Source organism: Nannospalax galili, unplaced genomic scaffold, assembly GCF_000622305.1.
Source record: "Nannospalax galili isolate Female #2095 unplaced genomic scaffold, S.galili_v1.0 scaffold46, whole genome shotgun sequence".
In the NCBI taxonomy this organism is placed as follows: Eukaryota; Metazoa; Chordata; class Mammalia; order Rodentia; family Spalacidae; genus Nannospalax; species Nannospalax galili.
In genome coordinates this window covers 2,653,991-2,671,209 of record NW_008355790.1, presented here as the reverse complement: position 1 = coordinate 2,671,209, position 17,219 = coordinate 2,653,991, and the positions used below count along the sequence as shown (strand labels likewise).

Below are 17,219 nucleotides of genomic sequence, written 5' to 3'. Positions count from 1 at the left end.
TTTTTTTGAGACAGGGTCCCTCCTTTAGGCCCTGCTAGACTGGAACTCACGATGTAGACCAGGCTGGCCTTGATCTCACAGAGATCTTCCTGCCTCTGCCTCCCAAGTGCTGGGATTAATGGCACGTTGCCACCACGCCCAGCCATAATATACTTTTAAGAGCAGCCAAAAGTTACCTGGAATCAAGGATTAAAATTAGTAACAAAGTAGGCAACTTGTGGTTTGTAAATTACCAATGGAAAGCATTCTTGAGATTTAAAAATATCATAAGACTGAATTTAGCTCCTTAATGCCATTTGTAATTTATCATGTACTTTAAAATGGTTTTCTATTCTAGTGGCATTCATATGCAGATGAATTCAATGTACAAAATGTTCTTTGTGCTTATATTAAGGAATCACTCAAAATGCATGTTAATACAATATGTACATATGCTATACATATGTGTTAGACATACACACAAAGGCTATATATACATTCTGTAATTTTTAAATACATATTGGGAACTTACTAAGTGCAATACAAATCTATTGGGTTCTTCACTGTAAAAGGCATGGGAAAGGCATGGGTAGTGGGGCCTGGTGGTGCACGGCTTTAATTCCAGTACTCTGGAGGCAGAGGCAGTCGGGTCCCATCCAGCCTAACCCAGCTGGGGCTACAGGGAGACCCTGTCTCAAAAAAAAAGAGGTATGTATAATCAAAAATGGAATGTTAATGTTCCCTTATTCAGTCATATTTTAAATGAAATAAAAGAAAACTAATGTAAAAAGTGTACATTATAAATAGAAAAAGAACAAAAAATGTACATGATGCTAAAACAGGGGATGAGTATAAGTCTGAGGTGACAGTGATGATACCACTTTACTGAAAAAGCAGTGTAGATATTTTGTGTTTTGTAATATATCTAAGAATAAAATTCAATCTTTTGGTACACTTACAAATCTTTTTTTCTCTTGACTACTCTTCAAAAGCATCTTCTAGAAAAATATAGTGCAATTTTATCTGCCATAATGAGCTGAGAAATGTTACAATAGTACATTGGATTTAAAATATATTCTTTTAATCTATACTTAACTCTATAGCTTCAATGAGAAGATATACTCCCTAGCATGGAAGCTTTCATTAGCTAGTGATGAATTCTCCTTAAAGCCTACATACACTACCTTGTTAGCGTTCTTCAAATGTTCCACAGACTCCCAAAAGCCAATCAGAACTCTCTTGTCCATCCTCTCCATGTACATGTGAAAATATTCTCGGTAGAAAGGATTGGCCAAAATATCGTCAAACTGAAGAATCTATTAAGAGAATTTAAGAAAAGCTTTTTTAAAGATCAATGTTTTAAATTATTTACTTTATCATTTTTATGTGTATCAGTGTTTTGCTTGCATGTATGTAAATGTACCATGTGCATGCAATGCCCGCAGAGGCCAGAAGAGGGCGACAGATCCCCTGGAACTAGAGTTACAGCTGGTTGTTTGCTGCTGTATGGGTACTGGGAACCAAACTCAGATTCTCTGCAAGAGCAGCCAGTGCTCTTAACCACTGAGTCATCTGTCCAGCCCTTAAGGATCAAATTTTAAATACCAGTTTGCTTCTAACTTCCGATGAAATAAGTTCTACATTTAGAGAAATACGCATTTTTCAGGTCACAGATAAAGTGATATAATATCCCTAAGTTGAAATGTCTCTCTAGCACATTCCTAAACTTTCATCTAACTTAAACTGAATTCATCTAAATTAATGAATATTCAAAATTCATCTATTTTTAAAAAACTGTCAATGTTGTATTAAACAGTCATTCAACAAAGATTTGTTTTACACTTATATGAACTAAGAAATGACGAAGATAATAACCTCTGCCCCATGGGATGTGCATTCTAGGCTAAAAGTAATAGTTGTCAATAATAAACTGACAAGAAATATACAAAAGACCAAGGAACTGGAATCTAATGGTTTGGCATTTCTGCCTTCTATTATATTTTACACAGCTGAGAAAAATATAAATATATTTGTATCCTACCTAATTATTTATGTTTACAGTACCACAGTCATTTTTAAAAAATCTTATGCACCAAGAGTGGTGGTGCACGCCTTTAATCTCAGCACTTGGGAGGCAGAGGCAGATGGATTTCTGTGAGTTTGAGGCCAGCGCGGTCTACATAGCAAGTTTCAGGTGAGCCAGGGCTACAAGGAGACCCTGTCTCAAAAAGACAAAATAATAATAATAATAATAATAATAATAATAATAATTAATATTCTGCAAAAACATTTAAATTTGTCCCTAAATTCCACTGTATAGGTGTGCCAAATGAATGCTACCACTTCTGTTCACTATTTTGTATGCTCACAGAAAAAGAAAGTAGAGTGTATCTGAAGACATAGTAGGAACAGTCATGAGCAGGGAATGGTGCCATATGAGGAAGCAGATGACCCTCATAATGATTGATGGTTCAATTAGGAGAAATGCCACAAACTTATTTAGAAGGAATTTAAGGCCCATATCCTTTAGTCTGAATCACTAATAAAAATAACATTTAATAAGTGGAACTCAAATGCAATTAAATAAAAATTTATAGTTTGAGATTCTTAAAATTAACTTTATGGCAACTTGTGAATTTTCTGAAATATACCATAAAGATATTTTTAAAATAACATGCATATAATCAATGCACACTCAACTAAATCTCTCACCAATAATAAGCCCTTACTTAATCTGTAATGCATGCAGGTAGAAAGGGGAACATACTGCCTAACAATTTCTAGGAATTAATGAAAGAAAATAACTGAATATTCAAAATGTAAATATTCAAAATATACCAATTTAGTCATATTCAACAAAGATTTTTAGCATTGTAATTTGCTTTCAATTTTAATAAGTAGTAAATATATATAGCAAATAATTATTTTAAAATAATTTTTCCTCTTTTTTTTTAATTAAATTTTTGTGTACTTCATACAGAATATCTCAAACAATTTTAACCATCTTTATACCCCCATCCCTACTGGCACCCTCTCATAGCGCCCCCACTGGAGCTCATATACTGTCATCCCTGTTAAGGCCCACTGTTTTTTTACATCAACTTGACATTAGGAACAGAGCTAGTTTCCTACAAAAGAAACTGGTTTACACAAATAGTGCAGGCCATTTGTATTCAGTTAGTTCATTAACTTTGGGACATCTTAACACCTGTCTTTACTTTATGGAAACCCTACCAGAGAAGCACTGTGAAGCATAAATCCTAACTCTACACAACTCCAGGGAAGTTCAAAGGAATTCATATAAATTTTGCTAGGGAAGACAAGTCGACAGATACTCCAGCAACAGAAGAATCCAGGGAATCATTTTTTATGCTCATGTATAGAGTCCTAGGCTACATTCAGTAGTAGTTGTTTTGAATCAGCTTTAGATCAAATAAACTGATGTGTGCAAGCTCACCTTAAAGAAAAGGTCAGCTATTTATTGTCACTGATTTCTACTCTTAATATATTTTTATTTCTTTTTCTCCCTTTGTTTTTTTCTGAAACTCATCAATCTTTCTATTGGGAGTCGTGTGTGTGTGTGTGTGTGTGTGTGTGTGCACGCACACAAGAGCATGTATGTGCCAATGCACCTATGACGGTCAGATTTTTTTTTTTTTTTTTTCATGTTGCAATAAAATCAAAGCAAAACAGGCCATGCTGTACAGGTGAAACTCTTCAGGTTCTGGAGCTAAGCATATGTAAGCATTAATCCTAATTTTGCTACTTTTCAATCCCATAGCTGTTACTCTATCACTCAACTTCAATTCCCTAAGATCTGTATATCACCTACTTCATGGGATTATATAATGGGTGTTGTGAATCACAGCAAGCAACAGAAACTAACCAACAGGAGACTAAATCAAGAGTTAAGAAAAGCTTCAGCCTTTAAGTTAAAATATGACAAATCAAAAACCCTTAAGAAGCCATTTCTAGTTAAGTAAAGATGACAAAAGCATTAGCAGTGGGCTGAAATAGTTTGGTTAAGACTGATGTCACCAGATTGGGGTGCAGCTCAAAAGTAGAGCATGTGCTTACCATGCAGCTGGGGTCCAATCCCAAGACTGAAGGAAAAAAAGGAAATGCTACTATCCCTTCCGAAAATGCTTAATAGAATTCATCAGTGAAATGATCTAGGGCTGGCATTTCCTTTGTGGAAAGATTTTAAACTATGAACTCATTTTCTTTAATACATCTAAAGTCATTCAGATTTGCTATTTCTTTATGTTCACTTTTAATAATTTGTGTGTTTCAAAGAATTATATTTTAAATTGCCAAATATATTCACTAAAATATTGTATACAGGTAACTCATTCTTTTTGAGAGGTGAGCACCTACTCTTGGGTATGTACTACTGTCCTTTCCTTTCCTCTTCCTTCTTTTATCTTTGTGTATGTGTATGCATGGGCATGTTCATGTTCACATGTATGTTCAAGTGCATGTGCTTCTGCAGAGCAAAGGTTGATGATGGGTGTCTTCCTCAGTCATTCACCTTCATTTTTGAGACCCCAGGGTCTCTCACTGAATGAGGATCTATTTGGCCAGGTTGGCTGCACTGAGCATCCCACCCCACTTCTCCCAGCACTATGATTATAGGTACATGCCACGATGCCTGCCTTATATATGGGTGCTAGGGATTCAAGCCCAGGTTCTCATCTTTGTCTGCCAAGTACTTTAGTAATTGAGTCATCCCCAACACCCTTCTGTCTTTTTCTTAAGATTCTCTTACCTTTTCTCTGCCCCTCTTCTTTAAATATACATTAAATTTTTTCTGAGAAAGCTCCAATTTTCCTTCATAAAACAGCAGCATGCACCATCTACTGATAGTCCATCTTTCATTCTTAATATTGTAATTTGTACTGTTTCTCTCTTTTATTCTAGTTCTTTTAATTTTAAGTTGTATCTCTTAAGGTAGAACCTTAGACCAATGATTTCACACTTTTCTTCTTTTCTAATTGAATCATTAAATGTATTGAAAAAAAACAGAAAATAAACAGTGGTAATCTCACACACAAAAAAAATTATGTATTTTCTACTTAGTGCTGGTTCACCTGCAAACCACAAATACTAATACATTGTATTTTTTTTTAAAGCAGGGACTCATTTTTTTTTTTTTATTACAGCTTTAACATATTCAGTGACACATTCCAGAGCAAGGATACATCTCTTTCAAAAGTGGCTGTAAATTTTTAGGTTCACAGTTGAATTAATACAGTTATACAATATTGAACTCAGTATAAACCCTGTAACACATAAAAATGAGAAAAAAAATATTCTTCCATTGTTGGAGTAACTGTCTGACAAAAGTCTATCAGTTCCAGTTGGTGTTAGTGATTTTTCAAGTCTTCTATATCCTTCCCCAAATCTATTTACTTGATTTAGCACTTACTTAGAAAGGCATATTAACACCCACAACCGTAACTGTAGAATTTTTTTCTCCAGTTCACTTCCGTTTCCGTTTTTGCTTTATGTACTGTAAAGGTCTCTTATATACATATTTAGGATTTTATCTTTTCTTCATGAATTGATTCTTTTATCATAATAAAATGTTCTTCATTTCTGGTTACATTCCTTATTCTCAAATCTACTTTGTCTGACATTAGTATTAGCACTCCAGATTTCTTTTGTTTAGTGTTCTCATGGTCTGTCTTTTTCTCTCTTACTTTCAACCCATCTGTCTCTTTATAGTTTATGTTTTATAAACAACATATAATTCCTAGCCTTTTACGCACTAGCAATCTCTTTTAATTGAATGTTTCATCTTATTTGGAAGTGAATACTTTGAAATAAACTTGGTGGCAATTCTTTTTTATCAGACTGGGAATAGGTTATACCAAAAGTGCTCTAACCATCTACGAATATGTCAGAATGGCTCCAAACTGACCAAAGTTTTACCTCAAGAATGGCAAACCACCACTGATATTCTAAAGTTTTATGCGTCTTCCAGTCTGAAGATAAGAGGCAATGATTTGACTATGGAGATAAATTCATGCTATAAAAATAAATTTCTCAAGCTGGAGAGATGGCTTAGCTATTAAAAAGGCTCTCAATCATAACCAAAGTTAAGTTTCTCATTTCCTGAATATTTACGAAGAATAGAGCTAGTTCTGTATTGTATACTTCTAGTTTATACTATGAAGCAACCTGCACTGAAATCATAAGTCAATTTTCCTAAGCCTTCTCAAGATTTTCCTGTCCCTTAACATCTAAAAGCATATTATCTTTTACCTACTAGGAAGCTGTTAGGCTCATCCCCTAAGTTTGCATGTCATATCTTTACTGGATCACTTACCTTTTTATTTTATAATTAAAAGTGACTTTTTGAGGGCAAGGATTCTATCTTATTCCTTATTCTACCCTGATAACCAAGGAAATGTGAACCTTCAATAAATGCCTATTGAATGAGTGAACAAACTGAAAGAATGAACGAAAGGACACAGATGAAGTCCCCATCTACGATAAATGGTGGTAGACATTACCTTAAGAGGACAAAGGCTGAGGGAAGAAAGAAAAGGAACAATATTTAACTTGCCAACTCTACCCTCTCTAACATTCACCAAAGATGAAGCTTTCGTTTTGGATCATAAAGAGGATGTCAGAAAGGTACAGTGACTATGAGTCAAACAGATCTACAGTGGTCAGGACATCCTACTCTAAAACAACAATTCCTTGGAGCTGCACTGGTACCACTTTATGTGAGATAGAAAAATTGAACAAAAGATAGAACAGCGGGGCTGGAGAGATGGCTCAGTGGTTAAGAGCACTGACTGCTCTTGCAGAGGGCCCGGGTTTGATTCCCAGCACCCACATGGCGGCTACGAACCATCCTTAACTCCAGTTCCAGAGGAATCCGAAGCCCTCTTCTCATCTCCATGGCATTGCATGAGTTGCACATGCAGGCAATACACTCATATACATAAAATAAAAATAATAAAATATTTTAAAAAAAGAACAGTAACCTTTCTGAAGGGGCACTGATGAAGACTAAGTCAGGAACAGATGGAAAGGTAAAAGCTTATCCTAGAAGAGGGAGGCAGGGGACTCAAACTAAGATATAAAGAGGGAAAGATGGAGAGACTAAAAATTAGAAGAGGGATAAGTTAGAGGCTATAGCCAGGGTTAAATTATATTACTGTTATCTTCTTTCTGGCTGTTGTCTCATAAAAGGGGAGATCAATATTTGCCTTGATGCCCTGTTCCCCAAGCTCCTTGAGGCACTCTGTGGTGCTTCCTTCATCCTAATTTGCTACAGGTCTTGAAAGTAAAGCCTGGGCCTTACACTTAGGATAGGTCCTAAAATAGAGCTAGAAGGTATTACTAGGCTCTATGGTTTAAAGTCATTATCAATAGACAGTCCAAGGTTTTGTGGCACAAAAACAGCCACTAACATGCTACGGTTTAGTCAGAAAGTGTTAAGATCTATGAACCAACCATATCTGGGTCTTCATCTAGTTCTGCCTTATCCTATCTATGTGGCTTTAAACAAGTTACTTAAATTCCCCCATTTCATTATCTGAAAATAAATTAAGTAAATAGTTTCTAACATTATGGCAAAAGTTAAGAAAAATACCTTCTACTTCACAGGTGGTGACAATGGACTTGATTGAGTCCTTGGGAAAAAAAAACAATCCACATTTCTCTGGAAGAAGGGGCTGGTACGTGGGGAAAAAAAGTAGAGTGAAAAAAATATAGACTGGACGACCTTATCTATTGCCATTTACAGAATAAAGGACATACGTTTTTACTCATAAAACCATATACGTAAGCCGGGTGTGGTGGCGCATGCCTTTAATCCCAGCACTTGGGAGGCAGAGGCAGGTGGATCTTTGTGAGTTCCAGGTTAGCTTTGTCTACATAGTGAGTTCCAGGCCAGCTGGGACTACAGAGAGGCCCTGTCTCAAAAAGACCAAAACAAAACAAAACAAAACAAACCATATACATGAGCTTGTAGCAATGAAACATGTATCTTAAGTACTAAAGCATTAAAAAAGTGTGCATATGGTTACATTGTGTGTATAATAAAACTGATATGCCCAAACAAGAAACTATAAAGTTCTACCTTCTGGCTCTGAGGCCCTTCCCCTTCTTCCAAGGCTCCATCCTCTTGCTGGTCATAGGCAGGACCTCCCAGGATTCGGATTCTCTTCTCACACTGCTTCTTTGCCACGGTTAGCTGGTTAATGTACCTTTTCATATTCCTGGCTCTCAGGAGGTCAGTTTTCATTGCAGCAGATTCCTTACCTTGAATAAGAAAAACAGCATTTGATCAGAGAAAAGGGAGAACAGAACAACTCTGAACCAGGTCAGTGTCTGATGCAGTATATTTTCAACAACTGGATACAAGAAGAAAACAAAATAGAATTCATGATGAATATGTATGTCTTCCTAAATGCACATATAATTTATAAATATACCAATGACAAATCTTACTCAAGTATAAAATATTTTCATAAAACCTTTGCATACACACACGCACAAGTTGGTTTGTGTGCATACATGTGGATATATGTGATAGCTATACATAACCACATATGTATATTCATTTATAAGCATATATTAAGTGCTCACTGTGTGTCTGTTAGGCACTGTCTTGACTTTCGAGATTCTAGATCATTTTTCTCCTTCTTGGAACTTTTTGGACTTTACCAAGGAAGTAAAAGACAGTTTGAATGATTATAACATGGGGGAGAGGGCTGGAGAGATGGCTCAACGGTTAAAAGTGCTTACTGCTCTTGCAGAGGACCTAGGTTCAGTTCCTAGAACCTACATGGCAGCTCAAAAACACCTGTAACTCCAGTTCTAGAGGATATGACGCCCTCTTCTGGCCTCTGTGGGCTCCTGCATGCACATGGTGCACATAAACTCATGTGAGCTCAAACATTTATTTACACATAAACAAAAACAAATCTTTTTTTTTAAGTATAATATGGGTCACAAGGAAAATACAGATATCCTCAAACTCTCTGAAAGACAATTCTAACTCTGGCTTTCTTTAAAAAATAATTGCATTTATATAAACCCCAATAATGGAGTAGAATGTGGCAGACAGAAGGGCTAGCAGGTGTAGAAGTGAAATTCAGACAAGAAAGAGAACAGAACTCTGAGGCCTTGCATAGCAAATGCAAAAGGAGCTCAGAGATCCAACATGAATCTAAAACAGGTAGGAGCTAGAACTTGCCAGAGAAAGAATTCCCTTCTTCAAAAGCACTGCAATGATTTTAATGGATTTTTAAGTGGCAGTATGTCATGAATGGGTATTTTAAATATTTATCATTTTTAATTTTATGTGTATGAGTGTTTTGCCTGCATGTATCACATGCATGCAACGTCAGCGCAGAGGCCAGGAAAGGATGCCGGGAGTCCTTGGAACTGGAGTTATGAATGGTTGTTAGCCGCTATGGGGGTACTGGGAACCCGGGTCCTCTGGAAGAAGAGTAAGTGTTCTTTAACTGCTGAACCATCTCTCTAGCTCCAGGTATGTATTTTAAAAGATTACATGCTCACTTCAGCCATTTGTATTTGGCAATGTTTACAGTACCACATGAATTCCCTCCCATTAAAAGGGCCTTAATTCCAATTAGACAGCTTTTGATTACCCCCAAGATAAAGGTGCCACTACTGCACCAATAGTGACATTTTGCTGGGTCAGTCATTGTTGTTTATTAGGCTTTACAGCTGGGTAGGACTATTGATTGGTTTTCTCGTTTGGTAGCTTGTATAGTATCCTCTGATACACTGAGAGCTAGTCTTCAGGGTGACCACAAGGAAACAGAGTCTTCCAGACACTCGTCAGTTACTCATATGAACTCTCACAATGGTGACAGCATACACAAGTCCCACATAAGCTCAAACCAGAAAAAATCCCAGGACAGACATGGGGAAGTGTATAAGAAATCCCAAACCAACCTAAGGAACTTTTGGCAACTGCTGGTTGCTAGCAGAGGGAAAGACAGTGTCTTACATGGATGGGACTGTTGGTGGGCCCAGTAGACATACCCACAATGAAGGACATTTAGGGACACAAATGAGATTCTACAGGCCATATTACATATATTACATACATTGGATGGGAGGCAGTAGATGGAGGTGGTCTAAATACCGTCAAACTATATTGTATGAAAATTGCAGAAATTCAATAAAAAAATAAAAAAAGATTACATGAAGTAGGAGGCTGGAGAGGTGGTTCAGCAGTTAAGAGCACTGGCTGCTCTTGCAGAGGACCCAGGTTCAGTTCCCAGCACCCACATGGCAGCTAACAACTACCTGAAACTCCAGTTTCATGGGATCCAATGCTCTCTTCTGACCTCCATGGGCAGTGCATGACATGGGAGCATTTGCAAATACATGTAGGCAATGTACTCATATACAGAAAATAAAATAAATATTCTAAAAAATAGTTTGGAAAGTGAAAGACAGCTAGCTACTTCCCACAGGAAAATCATGACAGTAAGGCTAAGGTGGAAGAAAATAATGGCCTAAACTAGGTTCATGGTAATGGTGGCACATGGCAGGAGGATCTGAGGATAACAGAGCCAGTGGCGATGGACAGGCTAAACAGTAAGTTACTGAGAAGTGAAAAGGAAAAAAAAAAGAGCCATTAAACACTTTTTCAGAATTTTTGTATGTGCATCAGTGTAGAAGATGGGGTCAATTATTGGGTCGGGAACACTGGAGAAAAGATGGGTTTATGAAAGAATATAAATTCAGTTTTACATATATGGTTAGATATTCTCCAAAGGTAGAATACCGTTCACATCTCATACTTTTTATAATGTCACTTCTGACAATCTCCCTCTGGAAAGCACAACATACATTTCTTTTTCTTGGAATTGAGTGGGTTTATAATCATGGTAGAAGTGATAATATGACTTCCAGATAATCAAAGGTCCCTGATCCAGAGTTCTGAGCCACTGTGCCTGTCATTCACCTGCCCCAATGCTTCCATGCTTTGAGGAGGCCTAAACAATCACTCTATGGAAAGATGGAAAGAAATTTAAGACTCCCATAACCCATAGGCCTGGCTGAGACCTTGGCTCATATCCAGTACCAACTTGTCACCCCATGAGTACACCATCTTGAATGTGAATGCTCCAGCTGATGTGAAATGAAGCAGAGATGTGTTCCTTCTGAAGTCTGCCCCAAGTACAGTTTCACAAGATAAAAGGCGGCTGCTTAAGACAATTTGGGTTGTATTGTAGTATGACATATTATGCACACTACAGATAAGTAGAGCAGGCAAAATGAGGCTGTGGGTTTTTCAGCTATCTTAGTGGAAATATATGGTTTACTGACTGGTAAATGGGATGGGGATGGGTAAGACAATCCAAGAGGAATCAAAACATTGCCAGGACTTATCTAAATAAGCCCTACATTTGATGTAAGAAAGAAGAGGGGCTTTATGTTTACTTTCTTTTTGTGTGTATATAGGTGTTTGCATGTGTGTGGACACACATGTGAGTGCATATGTATATGTGTGTATGTGTGTAGAGGCCCACGATTAATGCCAGGAATCTTCTTGGAACATACTTCCATCTTACTCTTTGAGGCAAGGTCTCTCAGTCAAACTACACTTGTCTCATGAGCCCCCTTGCTCTGAGGATGCCCCATCTCCACCTTCTAGGTGGAAGGACTGCAGTGACAGCCTGGCATTTATATGGGTTTCAGGGATCCAAACCCCAGTTCTCTTGTTTGCATGGCAACACTTCAAGTGCTAAGTCATCTCCCCAGTCCAATTTTATCTGCTTATAACTGCTTATTCTCCAGCACTTACAATAGCACTAGCAACAATAAGAACACATCAAATACTTGTAGAATTGATGCATGACCTGTATCAGAGTGATGAAAAGATCAATCGGAACCATGACTAACATTCTGATGAATACAAGTCTGCTTCTAGAACTCTGGCTGTGAAGAGAAACAGTATGAAGCACCCCTAACTACTCCTTTTAACTACTCCAATCTGCCCTTTACATCTCCCCCCATACTCCCCACATCAAATCTGCTCTTGCTAAGATCGCTAAAGACTACCACACCAAACCCAGTAGAAGTTTTCAGTAGACTCTACAAAGGTAGATTCTAATTATGGTTCTGTGACTTATAAGCTATGTGGCCCTGAGCAAGAATTTTTTAAAAATCTAATTTAAAATCATTACAACACTCACTTCCTTAAGTTCATATAATAGACTTAAAGCAAAACAACATAACAAAAAGCTCCTATAAACTAATTTTAAATGACTAAATACTGAACATTACCTTGTGGGGGAGTAAATGCCTATACATGAGGGGATGGGTAACAGAAGGGCAGTAAAGTGGGAGAGAATAAAGCTAGTTTTAAAACTTGTGAGATGGAACCAAGTGAAATCAAAAGAGAGACCACAAGGAATGGAATTGGGAAGACAAGTGAGGAGATCAGCTGTGGGAAAAACCTTACTTCTTCCATTGTAGCAACATGGACTGCAGAATAAATGAGTGCAGACAGAAGCTTGTAGACTGGTGGCTGGGAGCTGCAGTGGTTAGTTCCTTTAGAGAGGATTCTATGTTCTCTACAGAGTTAGTGGGGTTATTTGGAGAGTAAAACCTAAGGAAAGTGGGGAAAGTGAAATCTGCAGTGGAAACCAAATGAGCAAGCTCCCCTGAGAAACCCCGTAAGGCAGACTGATGGGCAATGTTCAGGACAGAAGTGAATCAAAACTATAAAAACACTCCTTTGGAGGTGAGTCATAACACATTTACTTAGGGCCTATGTTTATTTTCTTGGTTTCCCTCAGAGTGGTCTAAGTAAGGTTTTGTACATCTTCCCTGGAGACCTTCAGTTCTCTAGCATGACTGTGACTTCTACTGGATCTGACTGATTGACTAACTTAATTAACACACAGTAGGGCTCTCTATTTCACTGCTGTTTCACAACTTTGTTGTGAAGGGTTATCCTGCATACTACAGAATGTTTAGTAGTGGCCTTAGCCTCTGCCACTAGATGCCAGTAGCATCCCTTTCCCCAGAAATGACAAAATTTCTCCAGACAATGCCAAATGGGAACAAATTCACCCTAATCCTACTGGGTTCCAGTGAGAAAAACTGATGGTGAGGTCCAACCTCTGTAGCCTTTAAGAGGATATGGCTCCATACTTTTCCCTCCCTCACTGCTCCTCAGGATCCACAGGGCTTTCCATGTGCCCCAGATAATCAAGTTAAGAAATGGAGATTTCTTCACTAAAAAACACTGGGCCTCCTTTCCTCATGCCATATACACACACAGACTTTTCAGCCTTTAACTCTTCTTGTACATTTAAAGGTACACTTTACCAAATCCTCTTTGGGGAGGGTTTGAGAAACAGGCATGTATTTATTTAAGAATTAGCCAAGTTGGCTGGGTGTGGTGGCACACTTGGGAGGCAGAGGCAGACAGATCTCTGTGAGTTTCAGGCTGGCCTGGTCTACATGGTGAGTTACAGGCTAGCTGGGGCTACAGAGAAACCCTCTCTCAAAAAGACTGAAAAGAAAAAAGAATTAGCCAAGTCATAGTGCTTGACTTCCTAATATGAAGCTGGCAGCATTTCTCATAAATTATTAACTATCACAAACTGAAAATTAAAACTGCCTGGAAATTTAAAAAAAAATTGCCTTGCTTTTCAACTTGAAGCTGGTATGTTCATTTTGAATAAAGAACAAATAGGGTTATCTTATCAAACCTACCAGTTGGAATAGCACAGTCTTAAGTGTCATTCTACTTCAGTGGAGATTGTACTTGTGAAATAAGCAGAAATCACAGTAAGAGTTGATAGCAGAACTATGCACTTGATAGTAAAGAAGTCTACAAAGCGCTCCCAGGTCTTGAGCAGCCTGGTCCTAATGTGCCCGCAGCTGCCTTTTACTTCCTTTCTCTAATGTCCCATGTGCTGGAACTGGAAGCATTTCCTTTGGTTTAAGATAGCCAACATGCATGTGATACATTTTTGAAGTAATTATATCAATTAAGCCCACGTGTTAAGTTCAGAAACCTATTTCCAAATCATCACTATGTATTGAGGAGATGTGAGATACACACTTAGCACACAGATCTGACCAGCACAATCTGTAGTGCTGAACATAACTCTTGTAAAATATACCTAAGTGAATGACTGGGTGTTCTAGTTTGCTTTTAATTGCTGGGACAAAATACTCTAACCAATACCAACTTGGGGAGAAAAGGATTTATTTGGCTTACATCTCCCAGGTCACAGTTTATCATGGAGCCCAAGGTAGGAACTCAGGGCAGGAACCCGGAGGCAGGAGGTGGAGGACAGGCCATGGAAAAATGCTGCTTACTGGCTTGCTCCCCTGGCCCATGCTCAGCCTACTTTCTTATACAATACACAAGAGAACAATCTGCTCAGGGGTACCACCCACAGTGGGCTGGGCCCTTCCACATCACTCAAAAATCAAGAAAATACCCCACAAACATGGTCACAGGCCAGTCCAATGAAGACAATTCCCCAACTGAGGCTCCCTCTACCCAGGTGTGTCAACTTGACAACTAAAGCTATCCAGCCCACTAGGGTAGTGGAGAAAATCTACGACTGAAAATCAGGATAACTGGGTACCAGTTCTGAGTCAAGTTATGTGACTAACTTGTTCTATTTTCAAACCAGGTAAATTGTTAAACATTTCTGTTAACTCAATTTTACTGGATGCAGGAGGTAGACATTGTGGCAACTGAAGTTTTCTTGGAAAGAGTTGGAAAAGAGCTGGATATAAAAACTTTATAAAAATCGCTGGGCGTGGTGGGACATGCCTTTAATCCCAGCACTTGGGAGGCAGAGGCAGGTAGATCTTGGTCTACATAGTGAGTTCCAGGACAGCTGGGGCTACAAGGAGACTCTGTCTCAAAAACACAATTTTTTTTTTTTTTTGAGACTACAATGAGTGTCATGGAAGTGCCCAAACCTTCAGGGCTTCAGGCAGAGGATGGATGGGGGCTGCAGGCTGTACTCATCATCGGAGACACCTGGGTGAGAGCCCCAGAAGCAAGAACACTGAAACAATCTGAGGTCTTATCTTAATCTAGGCAGACTGTTACAGGAAAATCCCACAGAAATACATTTTTTACAGTTCTGGAGGCTATCAAGTTCAAGATCAATGAATCATCACACTGGTATATTCTTGTCAAGTCCTCACATGGTGGGAGGGGGAGGGCAGCTTTCTAGAGTCTCTTTTATTCGGCACTAATTTCCTACCTAGGGCCTCTTTTTTTTTTTTCTTCCTTTTTTTGTGTTTGTGCATGTGTGTGTGCACATGTGTACATATGTGTGTAGGTGCATGAATGCCAGAGATGAATATTGGGTGGCTTCCTCAATTACTCTCCACCATATTTTTAAAAATACTTTATTTTACGTGTATGAATGTATAGCCTGCACGTATAAAAGTGCACCGTGTCATGCAATGCCCACGGAAGTCAGAAGAGTGCATTAGATCCCATTACAGTTACAGCTGCCATGTGGGTGCTAGAAACTGAACCCAGGTCTTCTGCAAAAGCAGTCAGCGCTCTTAACCACTGAACCATTTGTCCAGCCCCTCCACCTTATTTTTTTGACACAGGGTATCTCATGAACTTGGAGCTCACTGATTTGACTAGACTGGTAGCAAGCAAGCCCTAGGGATCCTCCTGTCTTCAACTCCCTAGTGCTGGGATTACAGATGTACACTGCCATGCCTCGATTTTACGTGAGTTCTAGGGATGGTACTCAGGTCCTCATACTTGTGTAGTAAGCACTTTACCAAATTAGCCATCTCCCCTGCCCCCAGAAGGTCCTATCTTCTAAAACCATCACCTGGCAATGAAGTTTCAACACATTAATTTTAGAGGACATAATATTTAAAGCTCAGTGGGTCTTTTGTAGGTTAGGTCATTTATAAATTAGGAACTGTATACATTACTTTTGCTAGAAAATCAGATCACATTAAAGCAGTGGTAAGGATCATGAGAAGTCCACTAGAGACCACAAGTTGTCTTCCTTCGTTCAGGCAGAGATACCTCTAAACCTGAGAAGCTATACAAGATGTTTAACAATAACTCCTAGTGAAAATAATTATGATTCTTATTATCAAGTAACTCTATGTGTATATATGTGAATATATACATATATGATATAGTCTATGGTTCTACAATTCTATTTAATATATTCAACTTCAAAGTTGTTTAGCGATATGTTAAAGAAAAACTAAGAGTCAGAATAAAAAAAGGCAAAGGGTAGGGAGGGTGGAGAGAAGGCTCAGAGGTTAAGAGCAATGGCTGCTCACCCGGAGGACCTGGTTCCATTCCCAGCACCTATGTGGCAGCTAACAATCAGCTTTAACTCTAGCGCCAAGGGATCTGATGCCCTCTTTTGGCCTCCATGGACACTGCACACAGGTGCAATTTTATGGACACACAGGCAAAACACACATAAACATAAAATAAAAACAAATTTTTTTTTACAATTAAAGTTTACAGTTTAACGTCTGGTAGGAGCCTGCCCCATGAAATTATTCATGAAGAGCATAGTTATCAGAGCCATACTTATGTGCCAGCAAATTGAGTCACACAAGTTATCTTTTTAGGATCAAAAAGATACCTAACATATCTCCTACAACTTTCTTATTTATAGATTGATTTTAAAGCAACAAACTTGGACAGCATAAATGCTTACTCTAAGATCACACAGTCAAGTTAGTGGAAGGTGGGTAGACTTGGGAATAGAGGGCTCTTGAATGCACTGACTGGGTGTGTGCCCTGTCTTCACCCCTGATAGCTGTGTGAACATAAATATGCTTCTTGTTTCCCCTGGTTTCCATTTCTTCATAAAATATTATAAAATATGACCTATAAAATGCTCTACTACTTTTAGTGATATAGTAGCATACCTCTTACCCTCCCCCTGTCTGCCCTTCTGGTAAATCTAGTCAGCCAGAGGTCCCTGTTCCAGGAGGATCAGCTGTTCCTCATCTACGGCAATCCATTGACAGTATTCCTTTGGATAGAATTGGGGTCGGCTGTTCATTTTTCCTGTAGTATGTTGGGTTACTGTCTGGAAGAGCCTTTATCTATCCTGGACAACAACTCAACTGAAGGCATCGCCTGTCTGACTTTGCTGTTTGTCGAGTAACTTTTAGTTATATATATATATGCTCTTATGAAATTATATTGGCCCCTTTAATCTTTGGTTATACTTCCCTTTTGGGTGTTT

At 38.4% G+C, this 17,219-nt stretch overlaps 1 protein-coding gene across 3 annotated transcripts in view; it reads right to left on the bottom strand.

Moving 5' to 3' along the window:
- The window catches only part of Snx25 (sorting nexin 25), a 161,381-nt gene that overhangs the window by 25,549 nt on the left and 118,613 nt on the right, over positions 1–17,219 (bottom strand). For all 3 annotated transcript variants that reach the window (XM_008853585.3, XM_029556374.1, XM_029556373.1), the window contains exons 7-8: positions 8,078–8,259; positions 1,164–1,295 (exon numbers count right to left, since the gene is read on the bottom strand). In XM_008853585.3, coding sequence (XP_008851807.2) covers positions 1,164–1,295; positions 8,078–8,259 — 314 coding nt within the window. The remainder of the gene's footprint in view (positions 1–1,163; positions 1,296–8,077; positions 8,260–17,219) is intronic.